The 18846-nt window shown below is 48.6% G+C and overlaps 1 protein-coding gene across 1 annotated transcript in view; it reads left to right on the top strand.

Moving 5' to 3' along the window:
* Nucleotides 1-18846, top strand: part of ASAP2 (ArfGAP with SH3 domain, ankyrin repeat and PH domain 2) — a 93732-nt gene that overhangs the window by 23303 nt on the left and 51583 nt on the right. The window contains exons 4-7 of the mRNA XM_025045790.1: nucleotides 6069-6143; nucleotides 7444-7493; nucleotides 10215-10344; nucleotides 13885-13970. Coding sequence (XP_024901558.1) covers nucleotides 6069-6143; nucleotides 7444-7493; nucleotides 10215-10344; nucleotides 13885-13970 — 341 coding nt within the window. The remainder of the gene's footprint in view (nucleotides 1-6068; nucleotides 6144-7443; nucleotides 7494-10214; nucleotides 10345-13884; nucleotides 13971-18846) is intronic.

Consider the following 18846-nt stretch of genomic DNA (forward strand, 5'->3'; position numbering starts at 1 on the left):
CCCACCTCCCAGAGTCGGCCGTGCACTGGTTTTCAGCAGGGTTGCGAAGAGGCCGAAGTGTGTGGTTTCGTCATCTGTCCTCTAGTGGAAGAGGCAGGCCGAGGGTCAGTTTTCTCTCCACTTAGAACCTGAAAGATCAAAGCCGTGTGACAGCCAGACGCAGCGTCAAAGATAGAAGTCGGGCCAGCCTTTCACCCTCTTTCTCCTGGTGTGAAAAATCGCCGCTGTGTTTTGGCAGCTGGCTGGTTTCGTGCTTGCACTTTGTGTTAAACACCAGCTCCTTTTTAATTAAACAAACGTCAGAGTGGCTGCGCTGTCAGAGAAACAGGACCAGGAGCGGGTGCCCCCGGGGCCCGCGTGCACCCTCACTTCACCCTCACTTCACACCCAGAATCCGTGTGACCTCGATGAGTTTCCTGCGGAAAGTTTCCTTGTCACCGTGTGACGAAGTACTCTGTGTATCGGGGAACAAACAGCAGGACGTTCCGATGTGGATGGCCCCTCGGGGGAAGCAGGATCGGACCCACAGCTCCTCCTGCCCTCATCTGGGTGGGAGACTGAACTCTTAGCCCAGTCCCCTCTGGTGGTGGAATGATGGGGACAGCTCTGGTCCCTGTGTGCTCAGCTCAGCTCCTTCTTACTTGTGCGACTTGGGAGCAAAGTGGGTGGCTTAACCCCCTCTTTGTTTTCGTTTCTGTAAAATGGGGCTAACCTACTTCTCAGCGTGGTTGTAAGGGTGAAAAGAGATTAAATGTCCCTGTGCCATTCAACGATTTATTCAGGACACTTTACCTAGTACCTTTGGCTTCTCCCCCAAATTTTCTGCCTGGGCGGCCATCCCTTCAGACAAGCAGCTTGCGGAGAGAATGGATAAAACAGCTCTTTGAAGCTGCCAGGACTTCGTGTTAGGGCTTCCGGTCTCCGTGGAGGTTGTCACATGTTCTCTGCCTCGCCTTGTAGCCCACTCAACTGTCTCCTCCTAAAAAGGCTTTCTGATCCTCCGATAGCCCGTCAGTCCCAGTGCCCGCCAGCTGAATCATTTATCTCCTTGTGAGATTACAGGCCTTGAGGACTTACTGACTCATCTTGTCAGACACATCCAGGTGAACCCAGGAGAAGCAAAGCCAGGAAGAGAGAAGCAGAAGGGAGGGTTGATTGTTGCTTTACAGATTGCCTCTTTGCTTTTAGTATTAGATCCATAGTTATCTGCAGCGATTAAGATTAATAATTTGTATTTAGATCATGTATGCTGTTTTAAAAAGCCCCTTAATGTAATGTACTTGTTAAAAGAAAGTCAGCATGAGAAAAGGCCCGATGCTTGCTTGACGCTAAGGAAACTATTCTGGTTGGGTTGCCCAGGAGTAATTCTTCCCATAGATCGTAAAACCTTCATTACTCGTAAATCGAGGCTGAGCTGCCTGAGCACAAGGGATGTGCAGCAATCTGCTGGCTGCGCTTCCCGCATCTCTTGGCCAGGACGGGCGGAGGACGGTTCGTTCAGAGGTAGGCCTGAGGCCGCCTGGGCTGCCCCGACACTCACAGTCAGAGAAGGATCCAGAGCAGTCCTTGATGCCGCAGGGCACTCCTGCCAAGGCAGAGCATCTGGGCTCCTGTGCACATGTCGTTGGCCCAGGCAGACAGGAGCAGTCACTTCCTGGGCCGCCCACGCTGAGTCAGCAGGCTGTGTGCTGTGGAGCATGCCGACGCGGAGGGCAGACAGGCTACCGCCCAGGAGTGAGGAAGCCTTATTACTAAATCTGTTGATGGGATTCTACTTATATTTATAACAGTTTCTTAAAAAGCAAAAACAGAAACAAAACTGGCTTTACCAAAGTATATTTTACATGTGAAATTCACCCATTTCCAGTGCACAAGTCAGTAATGTCTTAGTAGCTTTACCAGGTGGTGCAGCCATCGCCATAAATTAGTTTGGAGACATTTTTCCCCCCAGTAGGGTCCCTCACGCCCTCTTAGAGTTAATTCCTGCTCTTCTCCCAGCCCTAGGTATCCTCGAATCTACTTTCTGTCTCTTTTGTAATAATTTAGCTAATTATTTTCCGAGTAGAGAGTAATAGTTTCCTATTTTAGATCATTCGAATGCCCCCAAAAAGAAAAATGGACTGGAATGAAGGACAGATCCCCTCAGCTGATCTAGCACCCGGAATTTTCTTCTCTCTGCTCAGCCGGCCGGTGCGTCCCCATGTCTGGGGACGTCTACACTGCTCCTGTTGCCTGGAACACCCTCCACCCCACCTCAAAAGACGAAACTCCTTCTGCCTTTTAAAGGTCTTTCTCGTATAACTCTCGATCAGCAGAGATTTCCCTGGAGTCCAGCCCAAAAGTGATTCTCTCTTTTTTTGGAAATTCCATGGTGTTTTATTTATGGCTCTCAGAGTTTTCACGTGGCCATGTACTTCCCGAAGCATGTGCTTTATCTCCCTGGCTTTAGCAGTGAGCTCCCGAGGACTGAGGCCCTGTCTGATCCCTCTTTGTCTCCTAACCCCTCTGGACCTCAGCAGCTTCATCTCCTGTCACTCCCTGAGGGCCCGTGCGCCTGCTGTGTGCCATTCATCACAGTTGTAATGGCTGTTTAATGTCATGTTCACCGCTAGGCTAGGGGTCCTGTCACTAGGATTTAGAATGAAAACAAGCCGGCCAAGTGTGTTTGGATGTTCATAGATTTTCTCTCCTCTCGATTTTAATATTTCACTGTAGATGCCAAAGCTTAGTTTAACTCTTCTTACCCTAATACCTGTCATCAGTACCTTAGTCCTTATTTGAATTAAACAACGAATAGTCTCAGAATAACGTATGAGCCAAATCGTGATTGAGAGTCTTTTCCCCTGCTGTGGACAGCCTTGTCTTTCTCACTGGTTCACGCACACGCTTATCCTCACTCACTCCTCGTAAAAGACGCCTGTAACTCTCCCTGGAGCTACGATAGTTCATCCACAAGCACCTTGTTCTTTGCTCCCACCAGCCTGCCATGCACTGAGTTGTTCTGTTGCCTTCGGCTCGGCCTCCCACGTGGGCAGCTCTGGCCCCCGTCATGCTGTTTCCTGCCCTGTTCCCTGCACGTGCCTAGTCCGAGAAGGCACGGCGGTGGCTCCTGTCCAGGTGGCATTCAGGGCCCAGGCTGCCTGCGCTGCTGGCTCCAGCCATGGTTCTGTGCAATCATTCGGACGAATGGCAGTGTCTTGAGGCCCAGTAACCGGGACAGTCACTTCTTCCCAAGCCCAAGTCAGCTTGCCCGACCAGTCAGTGCAAAGCCAGAGTCATCTTTCCAGAAGGAGGCATTGGTGTCTGTACAGAGTAAAATCTGCTACATGTGTGGTCTCAGACCTTTTGTTTAATTCTCGGTGTGTATACATTTATTGTTTCTCCGAGATGGCAAGCATCAGTTTTCTTTATATTAGCCAGTCTGTTGCTGTCTTCGAAATCAGTGCTCAAAAATACATGATAAATGAATTAATGAATTCACACATGCATTCACTGTATGGTATTTGGTTTAACAGTGTTGATATATTTGAAGCCTCTCTACACAGACTCTTTGTATTAGATACTCAGAAAAATGTTTAAGTATATTGATTGGTTGAATCACCCAGTGTTTACCAAGCGTCTGCTCTGGGCCAAGCCCTACCCCAGGTGCTATGGAGAATATACAAATGACGAACACTTGAAGCGCCCCTTTAGGGTTTATGATGTGCGGTCGATAAGATGAATGCAGGATAGAACCTGTCTATGGCCTTAAGACGTTTTCTAAAAGGAAAATATTGGAGGATTCGGGGAGGCAGGGATCACTTCCTACTGGGAGATTTGGGGTATTAGTGGAGAAGATGACATTTGAGTAAATCCTATGCATGGGAAGGTTTTGAACAGCGGGGAGGACATTTCATCCGGATGGAACAAATTGAGCCTGAACATAAGCTCGGGGGAGCAGAGAACGCCAGAATTCTGCACGGCCGGACATGAAGACAAAAAGTAGCAAATGAGGTGGGACGGCGGAGGGACTCAGAGACTCAGATGCAGGAGTGCGCTTAGCCTCTGTCAGGGACATGATGCCAGGTAAAGCTGCCAGAGCTGTGGAGGAGGGAGCGGGGCAGGCGGAGACCCGGACGGAGGCCGGGAGCAGGGAAGCTGTTGTCTCAGTCCAGAAAAGGGGCAGCGAGGCCCATCCGAGGTGCGGGGTCGGTGAGAACGGCAGCTGGTCCGATAGGGCGGGGCAGAGCTGAGCCGGGGAAGGGTGAAGCCTAGGCCTCCACCTGGTGGAGAAGAGGTTCGTGTGGGCGGGAGGAGGCAGGGTGGGTGTGGGTTGGCGGGGCTGGCTTGGGCACACAGTTTCCAGGGGTGTTCCAGCAGGGACCGAGATGTGGGGACTGTGGCAGAGCTGCGCCCCTCACTCGTGTGGCTCTGTACCACGGTTTGCAGTGGAAACCTAGGCGTGCTTGCTATCAGATTATTATTCACCAGCGCGGCCTTTTATTTGTCACCGTCACTTCCAGTCATGTACCAGACCTCACCTTAAACTCAGCTTTTCACTATTCAAAAATTTAACTCTTAAGGCTAACCCTAGCAGGTCATAGCTGATTACACAGCACCTTGGAGAAATGCCAGGTACATGACAAATGTTGAGCTGTTTAAGCCTAGGACAAAAGTTACCCCCAAAAGGCATTTCTGAAATGAGAGTCATAAATTGATCATTTATTTGACAGGAATGGTGGTTAGTGCAGTCATTATTACACATCTTACCAATATTTTTCAAGTAAGTTTCTTTCTCCATTTTGAAATTGAATATGTCAGATGGTGTACAGAAATCACATCCCATATTGCCTTAAAAATCGTGCCTATATTTGGTCTTCCTATTCCAGGTAATTATACTAAAAATAAGATTCGCCTCTGCTCAGTCGTAAGAGTGAATGTGTGAAACTCCAACGTTCTTATCGTGTTTCTCGTTTCATTGGCCTGTGACCTCGGTGTATGTAACCCAGAGTGACACATGTGCCACGAGGCCCCCGCAGGGCCAGCGGGCAGTCTCGCTGGCTTAACGCAGTGGTCCGAGCCGGGGGGCGGAGGAAGTAGGGCTCCACTCGCTTCCTCGGGGAGGGTCTCCTGCGGGGTCTGAGCACGGGTGTCTGCGCCGGAAGCTCCTCCCGCCTGGAGCTCTCTGGGCCTTCGGTTTCCTCACGTTTGCCGGTGGGGGTGGCCTGGCTATCTCCGGCTGTCCTCTGAGTGGGTGTCGGGAAGGTTCGATGCTCCCCGATTTAATCCATGGCGACAGCTCGTTAAGCCACCAGCCTCTTGCCTTCTGGCTTCAAGGAGAAGAGCAGGGTCCTCAAGACCTCTTGCCTCTCCTTTTCCCAGAAACACACACTCACACACACACTCACACACTCACTCACACACACTTATTCACACACACACTCACTCACACACACTCACACTCTCATACCCACACACTCACACACTCACCCACACACACACACACTCACACAAACACACTCACACAAACACACACACACACTCTCATACACACACACACTCATTTTGTCATTCTCGTTCAGCAGTCACTCATACACATTCATAGGAGACAGAAGCCCCTACTTCTGTTCTTCCTCTTGGTCCCCCTGTTGGGGACTGTGATAGGGAGACGGGGTCATGGAGGCCAAGAGCTGAGCGAAGCAAGCCCCAGGTCGTCAGTGGAGCCATGAGTGAGAGGAGAAAGCGGTGTCCCCTTCTCTCCCGGTGTCTTTAAGTGGTTCACTCACGGATTATTTTTGGGAAAAAAAAATTATTGTAATGATTATCTCTTCACAAAGTTGATAGCTTAACAATGAAGGTTGTTATTATGGAAAATAACATGTAGATTTGTCACTAGTTATGTATTCATTTGTAAGATGAAATCTTTACTAAGAATGTAAGTAAGAATGGATAAGGCCATCATCATACCTGTGCTAGTCAGGTTTGAAGTGAAGGTTAATTATCACCTAATGGTCTCCAACATCCTTGCTGTCCTACCTTTAGCTTAAAAAGGAAATCGAATGAGAATATTCTCTGTTTTTGTTTTTTAGATTCAGAATATGAACAACATCATCTCCTTCCCTCTGGACAGTTTGCTGAAGGGCGACCTCAAAGGAGTGAAAGGGGTATGACAAGTCCTGCTCGTGGGGGGACAGCGTTTGCGGAATCACAGTCACGCGGCCGTCAGGGCAGCCGCTGTGTTCGCATATCCTTACTGGGGTGGCAGGACGGCCTCTGGCTGCCACGCTGTCCCTTGATCTGCCATCTTGGCACCACCGTTAAGCCTGCTGGTGCTCCAGACACAGTAAGGGGAGCGGGGCGAGCTCTTCGGAGAACTAAACCATCTTTGGGCCCCGTCAGTCGAGCAGGGAAGCCTGCGTGGAGAGGTCTGGTTTTCCCGCCGATGTGTCACTGGCCGACCCCTGGGAGCAGCACCCTCACCGGGATGCGGTTTCCTGCGGGGAAGAGCTGGCACCAGGGAGGCTCGAGCCGGCTCCATTTTTCTGTCCCCCAGAGGCTGTTCATTGTGTCGGAGGTGCCACGTGTAAACACTTGAGCCCTGTGTTCCACGAGCGTGTGAGTGAGGAGCAGTCAGGGCTCGGGGGGCATTTGGGTGCCAGATGCTGAGCACTAAGTCACTTTTGCATGGCACTGTCACAGACAGATGTGCCCGCGCTCTTAGGAGGCCGAGTTCTGTGCTTGGATCCGCACGTGATTCCCGGGTCGCGTCTGGGCACATCCAGAAGTGCAGCTTGGCCGACCTCAGGGACTTGTGCAGAGACCTCTCGTGTCTCCCTCGCACAGTGCGCCAGGAAGAGCCGCTAGGACAGTGAGGGGTCTGACCCATAGCCGTCTTGGCTCAGTACTTTTGAGCCAAGCTTCATCAGAGTATGAAGCCCTGAGGTCCAGGCGGACAAGTGGAACGGGGAAACGTCAGAAGATAATGGCTCCCATATTCTCACTGCTGGGACCCAGATCAGGGTTCCATGGGTTTGGGGAGATCCGTGTATTAATAGAACAAGTCAGAGTCCTTTCCTTTGAGAGAAGAGATACTGAAATACTTGCAGATTAAATGTTATGTCTTTCTGGGTTTAATTTCAGAATAATCCTAGGTGAAATGAGACGGGCCACGAGCTAATTCTTGTCGTGTATGATTCTCTCTCTCTCTCTTCTATTTGCATTTGGTGTATATATTCTATAATAAAGTTTCGTTTTTGTTTTTGTTTTTTAAAGAAAGAAAGAAAATGCCATCATTACTCTAATTGAAAACTTGTGCTCTAAGCTTTTTATTTTTTCATGGAATCACAGACGTCATTTGTTACAGAAATTAATGATCCTTTCAGGGGCCGGTCTAGGGATAAGTCAGTTTATCTTACCTGGAAGTTAATGGTTAGTCTGGTTTAATTTATGCCTCTCTGTTTATAGGATCTGAAAAAGCCTTTTGATAAAGCTTGGAAGGACTACGAAACCAAAATGTGAGTGTTTTCCTTTTAAAAAATAAACATAAGTAATTTGAGATTTCAATTCTAAATTGAGCTTTTATCACTTAAAGGTATTGTCTAAGTAAATCTTAATCCAGAAAAGAATTCACCTAAAACTGTGTTGCTGTGGTTCATTACAATGCCAGATGTTTTCATACCCGGCGTCTAAATTCGGCGATGTTATCTTCTAAACGTGTGTTTCCTCGTCCCTTTCCTTATGTCCGAATGGTTACAGAACGTCATTGTCAGGGAAGTTAATGAAAGGAAGTTAAGGCCAGTTTCTCTCAAGAAGCGTTTCCCTCCTTTTTCTTGTAAACATCTTCCTCATTTTATCACCGTGGGTGACAGCGGCAGTTTTCAGAATTCCTGCGGATTCGCGAAAACCATCTGCTCTTAGCTTTTGTCCACATTTCTCTGCGATGCCAGTCCCCTCGGTTTGGGGAAGGGACAGAAAAGAGGGATTGTTGGAACGCCCTCCCCTTGAGCTGCATTTTTTGCTTCGTCTGCCAACACACTTGAAGAACCGGTCGGTTGAATTTCGGATGTGCAGCAGCTCCCACTGAGGGCAAGGCTCCTGCTGCTGGTTGGCTTCAGGCGGTTGTGACCTTTACGATCACAGTTTTCATTCCTGCGGTGGAGGGGATTGAGCTGGCCAGAACTGGGCGAGAGATTGTGGGTGAAATGGTTTCAGCTATTTCAAATACGTGGGGAATAGAAAGTATTTTTAAATGCCTCATGTTTGCTTTTGTAATTGCTGTGCATTGGGTAATAACGTTGTTTTCTGAGTGGAAATAGCAACTTTAATATGAAGCCAGCTGGTAAAGTAGGAAACCTTAAGAAGAAAGCCATTCAAGATGTAACTGCAAGTATTTAATTCGTTTTATTTTGTTTAGTTTTGTTCTTTGCCAGCTTTGGGTGTCTGTTCAGTGCTGAAGGATCACAAAGCTGAGACCAAGGAGCACCAAACCTCTGACACCTGTTCCATCCGTAGACATCTTTAATTTCTGTACCCTAAGTTGCTTGGATCCCCAGATTCTGGTTTCACGAATGGCGTACATTTATGTAGAAGCGCAGACCGAGTGTTAACTAGAATACCTTGAAGGCTCCCAACTTGCCATGCCTGGTCCTTTAGCATCCTTCGTCCGCATCCCACCTCAGTCTAATAAAGAGGGAAAGGACCACTATCCGCACTTTACAGATAGTAAACCCAGACTCGGTGGCTTGCTGCCGATAGTCGGGCCACAGCCAGGAGGTGGCTCTGTGGACTTTCACTTAGCTGCTCTCGCCGCCACGCTCAGGCACCCCAGAGGAAGTGTCCCCGTGTGTTACCGAGCCGAGGGCAGGAAGGGGCTTCTGAGCGGGGTTCTGAGAGTGCCTCCTGCTTCTGAAAGGGGAACGAGATCAAATTCTGTAAAAGCAAGACACAGGTAGGGCGGGGGCAGAATTACTCACAAAATCCTAGAATTTGAGATTGGGGGAGTAGCCCCTTTTGAAACTCGAAGCAATTCTAGGTAAATGAAGTAACTCTTCACCCATTTACAGGTGAGATTGATTTATCCCAAGAGGCCTTGTGACACGTAACAAACAGGTTTTAGGCATTTTTGAAATTCCTGGGCAGTGGTTCTATCCTGATTCTTACAAGAATGACCTCTGGACTGTCCTGCTCCCTTTGAGGCGGTGTCAGGGGGAGCCCTGGGGTGGCGTCGCATAGTCCCAGGGACCTACGGGCCCCCCCTGGCGTATGAGTCAATTTAAACAACGTCCCCACCAAACAGGCATCTGTTTATTTCTATTCTTACTCATTCAGGGGCTGAGTACCTACTGTGTGCCCAGCACTGTGCTTCAACATGAAAATCAAGAGGCAGAAACGACATTTGTTACCCCTTAAATACTCCCTCCCCAATGGTGGGGGGCACTCGAACCTAAATGTGTCACGTCGAACCACTTTCTAAGCAATGCCGCCTTACGTCTTCCAGTGTCTTCCGTGATGCTCTGCAGAAAACATCTCCCTTTTCTTCACGGCAGCCTTTATATTTTCGAGCGCTTTCTGTGGTTTCTGTTTAGTCTCCTTTTCTCCAGAATAAAAGTTAAGTTACTATTTCAAGCTCTTCTTAACTGATGTGATTTCATGGCTGCTTCTCTCCCTGGCCACTCTTGTTTGGACATGCTCCAGTTGGTCAGTTTAGAGCCTGGACTGCACACTTGACATCATGCTCTAGCTTAAGCGGGAGATGAACGTGGAAGGGGGAATGACGCTTAAAACCGGAAAGGGGGTCTGTTTTCTTCTAGGTCGGCGAGCACTGCCCTCGGCCCGACTTTGCTGAGTGCTGAGCGGGAGATGGGAGGGATCGGGAGAAAGGATGGGAGGCAGGGCGTGCCCTTGGCATTGCATGGTGGCCCTGGAGCGGATGCTGCTGCGGCGGGAGCCCGAGGCGGGCAGGTCCCCCTCCTCTGACGCAGATCTACTTTCCCAAGCAAAGTAGGTGCTTGGGAAGAATTAGTTGAGTAAATAATTTAAATACTCAACAAAAGAGGCCACTTATTTTTATGACCAAATGCATTTTCCTTTCCAGTAAATTGACAGACTGTCATGTTCCTAAAAGGCTCAGTGAGCGTTTGTCTCGCAGGCTGGATGACAAGACCACTGCCCGGTCACCCGGTCTCGACCACATGCCGAGAGGCATCTGATTTGATCTTGCTTTTTTTCACCTGCAGAACCAAAATCGAGAAGGAGAAGAAGGAGCACGCCAGGCTGCACGGGATGATCCGCACGGAGATCAGCGGGGCGGAAATCGCGGAGGAGATGGAGAAGGAGAGGCGGATCTTCCAGCTGCAGATGTGCGAGGTGAGGCGGGCAGCGCCGCCCCGCCCCTGAACCCCTGCGGGAGCGGGTCCCCAGTGCACCGCGGTCTGGCGGCCACCAGCCAGCGGCCTCAGCACGGTGCACTGTTAGACGCATTTGTCGGTTTCTGTTCCTGGGGGACCCGGGCCGGCTGGATGGTGGCACAGATGGCTCTAACACCAGCCTTTTATGGAAGGCGGGGGGCACTTAAGGAATGGCCTTTCTGGCCTCACATACACACACACTCGCTCAGACTCATCCCCTCACTGGAACGTGGCTGAGAAACCCTCCTGCGTGTGTTTTAATGAGGTATATTGGTTCCTGTTGTACCAATGGCATCAGTGACGGAGAGGCAGTGAGAAGTCAGCTGGGGAAAATGCAGCTTGTCGTCTGTCCGCTGTTGTCCTCTCTGAGTGAGGGATGGCATGATGAGAAGCCAGGCCACCTGCCTCTGGAAGTGCTTCCACCTGCTCATCCAGGCAAGAGCCCCCAGGGGGCTCCTCCCTGCTCCCCTCTGTCCTGCAGCCTGAGCTGCCTGCCTTGGCGGGCAGCGGGGGAATGACAGCGTGAGTGCACATGTGATATTTGTGACCGGTCTTGAAACTGGATTCAGCCAGCTCTCGATTCCCTGTAAGCAGTCAACAGCAAAGCGAGTCCACAGGGACTTTTAAATTTGGGAATGTTTGTTTGTTAACGATAGCGGGAGCTTAGCCTTTTTGAGTGTGTACTTTAGGACTATATTTAAATGAGTTTTTATTCCCAGAGCAAACTCTGGTGGTCAGCGGAGGACAGTCAGTCCCAGGATCAGAGATGAGCGGTCTGACGTTAGTGTGGCCCGCTCCATCTCTCTTTCGGCTTCTGTTTACCTGGAATTTCTTTTTCACCCTGAGTCTGAATCTAAAGTGTGTTTCCTGTAGACATCAGTTCATTCACATTTTTTTATCCAGTCTCTGCCTTTCGATGAGACTGTTTAATCTTTCACATTTGATGTCACTGTTGATGTAGTTGGATTTACATCTGCGGTTTTACTTTTGTTTTTTGTTTTATGTCTTTTTTGTGACTTTCTTCCCCCTTTGCTGCTTTGTTTTTCATTAAGCGAATGCTATTTAGAAAGGTAATAACGAAGCTCGAGTGTCATTGCAGACAGGAGAGCAGAGGTTTTATACACACGCCGTTGTGTAAACGGACATCGGGTATGGTCCCTAGTTCGCCCAGGCAGCATGAGGCAGGGACTAGGTGTGTTACACAAACACAAGGGATTGGTTTTATTTCATCAGGGTAAAATTAAGTCACGGTGTTCTACGAAGAATGGGTTTGGAAAGGGTCTGTGTGTGTGTTCAGACTGTGTTCTCTTTTTGGCTCGTAAGGAAGAAATATTTACCTAAAGTCTGCAAGACTGCTTGTTAAAAATATTTGTGAGCTGTGAAACGCCATCAGCGTGTTATTAGCATGTCGTAGAAGTGAGGGGCGCCAGTCCCAGCGCTGGGCTCTGTCGCCGCCCTCCGTGGTGTGCTCCCAGTGGTGCGTGCTCTCCTCCTCCGGGTCTGGGCAAATGGATCGTGTGGGCTGGATAAATAGCTTATTTTATTGGAAATACATGTGTAGCTGATGCCTCTGAGCCGGTCCGGGGCGGTTGTTGGGCTCCATCCGGTCTGTACTGAGTGTAATGGGGTCGCCACCTCTGCAGAGCTGGCAGGTGGTGGAGCCAGGCGCCATGTGCATGTAGAAAAGCAGAGGTGGTCTGGCTGGCAGTGAACTTGGATGCATCTGATGAAGGCATGGGCTGGAACGGGCTTGCCTTGGGGAAGAGAGCGTTTGAAAAGCAATTCCCCGAGCACCCGACATCCGAAAATGAATAGGTTGCTGCAGTTTAAATCATTTTAAAACTGCTCAACCATTTCCTCAGACTGAAGTTTTCAAGCTCTGTTAAATGCTAAGCGTTGTTTAGGTGTTACAAATTTTCAGTTGCCTGGGATCAAATCTAGAAGAATGGCTTTCAGGCTTTTATTTTAAAGCTGTGGAACTTTTTCTTCAGAATGAATTTTACAAAGAAATGCAGTGTTCCAAATAGGGCTTCTGTGAATGGAGAAGGTATGAGAGATCCCGTCTTGCATTCCTCTTATTATAAAAATAATATACTTTTAGAAATTGGTCAACATAAATATATATAAGAAATTAAAATCACTTCAAATTTTACTTCTAAAAGATAATCACTTTGACATTAAGCTAGACATTTTTCACATATCCCTGCGTGTACATTCATCAACATGATTTGTGTAAACAGGGGCCTTCTCTGCTGATGCTCCGTAACCTGGTACTTTGACCCAGCGTGTGCCTGCATCTTCCTGTGTCAGGAAGTCCCTGCTTCGTTGGCTCATGGCTGCAGAGCGATGTTCTGTCTGGATGCACCACACCGTAACTCCCCAGTCTTTGAGACGGTCGTGGCTGTTTTGCACTTTTACAAACAAGCCCGCAGTGGACCCTTCCTTTGGATTCATCTTTGCAGACTTTCATGATTGTCTTCTTAGAATAAGTTCCCGGAAGTAGAATTTCCAGGTCAAAGGGTACACACATTGTAAAGTCTGGCACATTGCCCAGGATCTCACTAACCATTTCGATGCATTGCCGGACAGCTTATTCAATTAACAGTGAATAAATATCAAAAAGAAAGGGAGACCAGGACAAAAGCAAAGGAAGGTTCCGTAGGTCACTCCGGCAGCTTCGCATCTCCTGCCGGTGGGCCGCGGGGCAGGCCTGGGGAAGATCTGCACGTGAGTCTCCCACGTTGCAGCCGAAATTCCCGTGTGGTCTGCGGGGTTCGGCAGCTCTTTGAGGGCAGCCAGTGTCAGAGATCACATGTTCCTGGAGTTCTTCCTACCACGTCCTGACGGTGCAGGGAGAGGGAATTTTTGCAGTCTTCGTTCTATAAACCTTTAGCAGAGAGCAAGTGTATTTCCTGACGCTGGTTTTGCAGATCCCTGGGGCTTCTTGATGTCTTAGTGCTTGTTAATGAATTCTCCAAGTTAAAAGTGGCTTTAATTCATTTCCATTTAAAATTTGTTTTTTATCACAGTCACATTTTTTTTTTAAGTGTCAGGGAAGCGTCTTAGGATTAGAGACATGGCGCCAAGAGTCTCAGCCACACAAGCTTAGTAGTTAGTGTTCTGGATGGTGACCTGCCTGGAGAAGGGGTCCCGGACAGAACTGTGCAGACAGGAATATCCAGAACGGTCAAGTCCCGTTTATCCTAACCATCCTCATGCTTCCGTGTGACTCCGAGCGAGTGAAGATACCTTATGACCAGAAGTTCTCGGCACTTCATGTTGAACATTTAATGCCTGTAAGTCAGATAATTCATATGGCACCAAACTAAAGGAAACATTTAGAGATGGCATTCCGAAAATATCAGACCTCTACCATGAGCTCTCCCCACAGCGAAAGATGTCAGCGAACCGGAAGAGGTAGTCTGTCCTCAGAAGCTCATGTTAAGCTCGTATTCGCTTATATTTATGACATTCTTCCTTTTGTTTTCTTTTTTCATAGTATCTGCTGAAGGTCAATGAAATTAAGATTAAAAAGGGAGTGGACTTACTTCAGAATCTGATCAAATATTTTCACGCCCAGTGCAAGTAAGTTCTTTTTCTTCGTTATGTTATTTCAAATGTGTCTCTCCTTATGGCCAATTCTAGTAGATCTGTAGTATTACATCGAGGAACAGTCAACACTCATGTGAAAATCTGTAGCGAAAAGGATGAGGTACTGATGTAGATGACAACATGGATGGACCTCGAAACACGTCAAATGAAAGAAGCCAGACACCAAATCACACGTTGTGTGATTCTGTTTATTCGAAAGGTCAGGAGCAAGCGAATCCAGAGACAGAAGCAGCTTAGTGATCGATGGCCAGAGCTTGGGGGCAGGTGGGAGTGGGGAATTCCTGCTTCCGGGTACAGGCGGCTTTGGGAGGACAGGTAATAAAAATGTTCTGGAATTAGACGTTGCTGGTGATTGGACAACTTTGTGAATATGCTAAAAACCACTGAATTGTATACTTTCAAAGGGTGAATTTTATGGTTTGAGAATGAAAATAGAAATAAACAATATAGAAATCTATAGTAATCATCAACTATATTTATTTTTGCCCTTTTTGTAGAGAGGCAAACATTCGATTTGACACGTGATTCTCAGATGGTTTTTGTTTGCTGAGAGAAATGAGATGGTGTTAATGCAGTGCGTTAAACTAAGGGCCTGCTTTCACGTATCACGTACCCCGTAAAGCAGATGCCAGTGTCGAGCAGAGGAGAGGAGGGAAAACGTTCATTTCGAAGCTGCCTTGAGCGCTCAGCTCTGCCGAATCCGTCAGCCGCTCGCACTCTGGCCCTCATCTCTCAGCCTCGTTGTCTTTCCTTTGGCTCGTGCTCCTTCAGCTCCCCGATCCCCAGTTGCTAATATAAACAGGCCCCTGGCTCGTTCACGCCTGCTGAGCCCGTGCCGAGTGTCAGGCACTGTCCTAGGTGCTGGAGATGGAGTAATGTACGTTCCAGACCCGGCTCCTGCTCCCGGCCAGTGGGGGAGTCGGACTGCAGCAAACTAACTTATAATCGGACCTTCAAAACGTGTTCTAAAGTATAGGACTCCAAGAAAGAATATACTAGAAGGACCTAATTGAGGTTAAGATTGAGGCAGAGGCAGGGTTTTCTTCTTCCGTTTTTGGTTCCTTGCTGCATTTCCCAGCAGTTAGAATACAGTACCTAGCACATAGTAGGTACTCAGATGCTTCTTGAATTAGCTGTAGGGCTCTTCGTGGAGACATATATTCTGAGGCCAAAAGAATGCGTAGGAGTTAGCAGGTAAAGAGTAAAAGAGGAACATTCCAGGCGAAGTCACAGTCTTGAAGCAGGAAAAGGGCCAGCTTGACTTAAGCCCTAGAGACCTGGACGGCCTTGGGAGTCTTAGTTAAAGTTTTAGGTTTTATCGCAAACAGACTGGGAGCTCTTGAAAAGTCCTCAGCAGAAGATTCATTCCACAAGTTTGTCTGGAGCTCCTGCTGGTGCTCGGTGCCACTGGAGGTGTGGGCCGTGTGACAGACCTTTGGAGGTCTAATTGCCACACCCGTCTACTGCCTTTTCCAAGCAGACTGTGCCCCACACGATGTGCCTTTGCCCACGTTGTTCCCTTGTTCCCATCTCCTAGAATGTCATCCTGTTCCCTTGCCGTCCCCCAACACCTGTCACTCCCTCAGACCTGGCTCGGATGTGCCTGCTACCTTGAAGTTGTTCCGGTTTTCCCTCGTGTGTCTAGGAGGGCATCTTTCGTATATTGGCACGCTCCCCGGGGACAGGGACGGAGCCATGACATTTACTTTTTCCATCGACAGCGTGTGGCGCGTCCACCTGGCTCGTAGTTACAGCCGTGAGTCACTCTGAGCTCTGCTGTGGAATCATCACACAGCTCTGGTGACACGGCACCGCCACGTGTGCTCGTGCGATCCATCCTGGGTGCAGAGAAGGGGCCAGCCTGGGAACACGGCCTCAGGGTGGAAGAAGACCCCTTGATTGTAGGCTTTTCACGATGAGTTACTTTACAGAGACTCAGAATTCTAACTCGTGGTTAACATACAAATTACTTTTTCAGTTCTTATCCTCCTAACCTTATGTGAAGCATTTTTAGGAAATGGGTCGCTTCCTTGCAGATATTTTATTTTTAAAAAGAAACTATTCTGGGATTTCCTTTTTTTCTCTTTATTTTGCCCAAACTGATCAGTTGGGTAGCAACGGACCACTTGTGGAAAAGCGAGCGAGTTGGCCTTTTATGGTCATGAGTCAGTAACCTTTCAAAACGATGAATTGTCTCTCACTTCGTGTGTGTGTGTGTGTGTGTGTACACTACATGCTTTTCAAATCATTCCATAGCTTTTACTGTTTTAATTTGTATTTGGGGGGAAAGACACGGAGCCTGAGGGACCCAGCCATTGGACAAAGGAGCCTGTGGCCATGCAGTGTTCATCCATCTGGGGGTCCCTTTGTGTCCCCCATTTAACATTCCCTGTCTCCACTCGTCACCCCCAGGAGCACAGCGTGGTGCCCGTGGGCCGAGTTAGAGGGCGTTCTCTCCTGTGCTGCCACCCTCTGCGGGGCTGCAGCAGCCTCCTCGTGGGGACTGGATTCTGGGAGCCATGAGTGGTGGTCACATTAGAACTACTGAGACGTGCATCGTTCTGCTTTGCACTCACTTTTACTTTTCACTTAAGGCGTTCTTGAAGGGCACTTCACGTTCTTTGTCTTTTATTTCATTTAAGAAAAGAATCTGCATCTCCGTTCCCTTGATCCTTCTCTCTAGTGGAATCTAGAAATCAGGCAGTCTTTAAAACAGTAACAATAAAGCAGACAAAAACGGTCGTGTTCTAAACGGTGGTGGTGAATGTTGAAGTGATTTGATTTTTGAGCAAACCCCTGCTGAGAACCACCTGACCAGCCGGTGCTTGAGCTCGGGGTGCAGCATTGCGTGAGACGCAGTTTCCTGCCCTGAGAAGCTTGTCCTAGTGAGGGGGTCGGGGCCTAGTGAGGGGGTCGGGGCCCAGAAGGCACACCGGTCACCGGCCACAAGTGTCGTGTGCTGTCCTGAAGGCTATCAGAGGACGCGGAGGCCGGCTGCTGGGTGGGAGCTTGGAGACTGAATCTAAGGGGGTATGTCGTAAAGGCTCGAGAGTTTGGTCAGGCGGGCTGGAAAGCATTTACGAGAACAAAGTTTGTATTTGGTAATATTAATGGTAAGTGTTTGAAGCTTGGGAAAGTGTTAATGGGTCCAACCTAAGAGAAGTGTGCGGGGGTTTTTGCTTAGGAAGGTGACAGTGATGAGAGCACAGCAGCGACGAGGCCCTTTCTGTGAAGCTTTCCCCAAGGCCAGGACTGACTCCAACTGAAGCGGGAGCCAGGTGCCAAAACCTGCCTCCATGTGAGGGGCGCAGAAAGAGGGATTTTAAAAATTCAGAGGGAGGAGGTTTCCTAGGTAGGTGGTCAAGACTGCCTAGGGGATCACAAAGATGAAATCCAAATCTTAAGCCCAGATTGTTTCATTATTCCGGGCACACAGTCCGGCGTCACTCTGGGCACGGTGTCTCTGGTGAGAGGCACCTCTCTGAGCCCTCGGCTCCACTGCGGGGCTCCGTCTCGCCATGGGGACAGTTGCCAGGCACAGAGATTCTAGGAGCAGTGCACCTGCTCCCTTCCCCAGGAAAGGCCCGGGTTGCTCTCCTAGGATATTTTTCCTACTCCCTCTCCCAGGGTTTGCGTTCTCTCTCCTTCCCCCTCTCCCTCCCCACCTCCTTCCTCTTCCTTCTTTCCCCCTATTTTATAAGAATTTGAAGTGATTAAGGAAATAGTTACATAAAGAAAAAACATATAACTGAAAGAAGACATCAGAACCAGATGAGTTCATGACAAGAGAGAAAACACAGTTTCTCGTTCTTAGGTTTGTTCTTCTAAATTTCCTTTTCAATTTAAAAGGACTACCCGCTGGGTGCTGGCCGTTGTGTTGGAAGCGGAAGGCATGGAGGTGCATAAGATGAGGCATCTCTGCCCTGACAGTGGGAACAGACATGTGCAGAAATCATTATAACATTCTGACATAATTCTTATATCTATATTCAAAAGAATGAGTTAAGTCAAATAGAGGAATGAAAATATAATATAAAATTAAGAATTACGTATATGTCTAAAAGGTAAGAAAATCCGAATAGCCCGGCTTCTGTGACTCAATAACTAGTAACAGTTCACAGCCCGTAACCTGGTGCATGTCATTCCCTCCACCGCCCCCCACCCCGTGGAGTTACTGTGTTAAGTGTCATGTTACGTTGTTTCTACAGCCCCTCCTGTTTTTTACATACATGAAACAGGAAATTCCCACAGGACCGTTGCTGAGTTTCAAAGTAATAAGCGTCACCCCACATGAACACACGTGAAACCCAAATCAGTTTTGAGGTTGGTCTCCTTGTATCCAGCACGCTGGCAGAAGCTGCAGACCCTCCCTCCCTCCTTCCTTCCTTCCTTTACTTCTTTATCCAAACGTTGTAGCCTGAAATGTGGCAGGCTTTGTGGACACTGTGTCGTACCCCCCTAGAACCTCAGGTCTGATGGCGGAATTACATTTTAAATAATCACACTCATGAATACATAGTGGTTGCTGTAGTAAGTTTGAGGTAAAAGACGGAATGCTCAGAGCATGTAGCAAGTGGGGGAATCTTTTACAGTGAGGGAATCTCGAAAGCCTCACTGGGTGATATGTATCTCAAAACTTGAAGAATGAGCGGGAATCTGCCAGACGAACCAGAAGATACGCTGCAGAGAGAACTCATTAAAGGCGGGGGCGGGGGGAGCATGTGCAAAGGGCCTGAGGCTTGAAGGACTTGGTGGCCATAGAGAGAAGGCCAGTGTGTCTGGAATGCAGTGAATGAAGGGGGTAGATGGTGTGGGTCGAAGCTTGGGGACATAGGCAGGGGCCAACTCA

Source organism: Pteropus alecto, unplaced genomic scaffold, assembly GCF_000325575.1.
Source record: "Pteropus alecto unplaced genomic scaffold, ASM32557v1 scaffold61, whole genome shotgun sequence".
Lineage (NCBI taxonomy): Eukaryota > Metazoa > Chordata > Mammalia > Chiroptera > Pteropodidae > Pteropus > Pteropus alecto.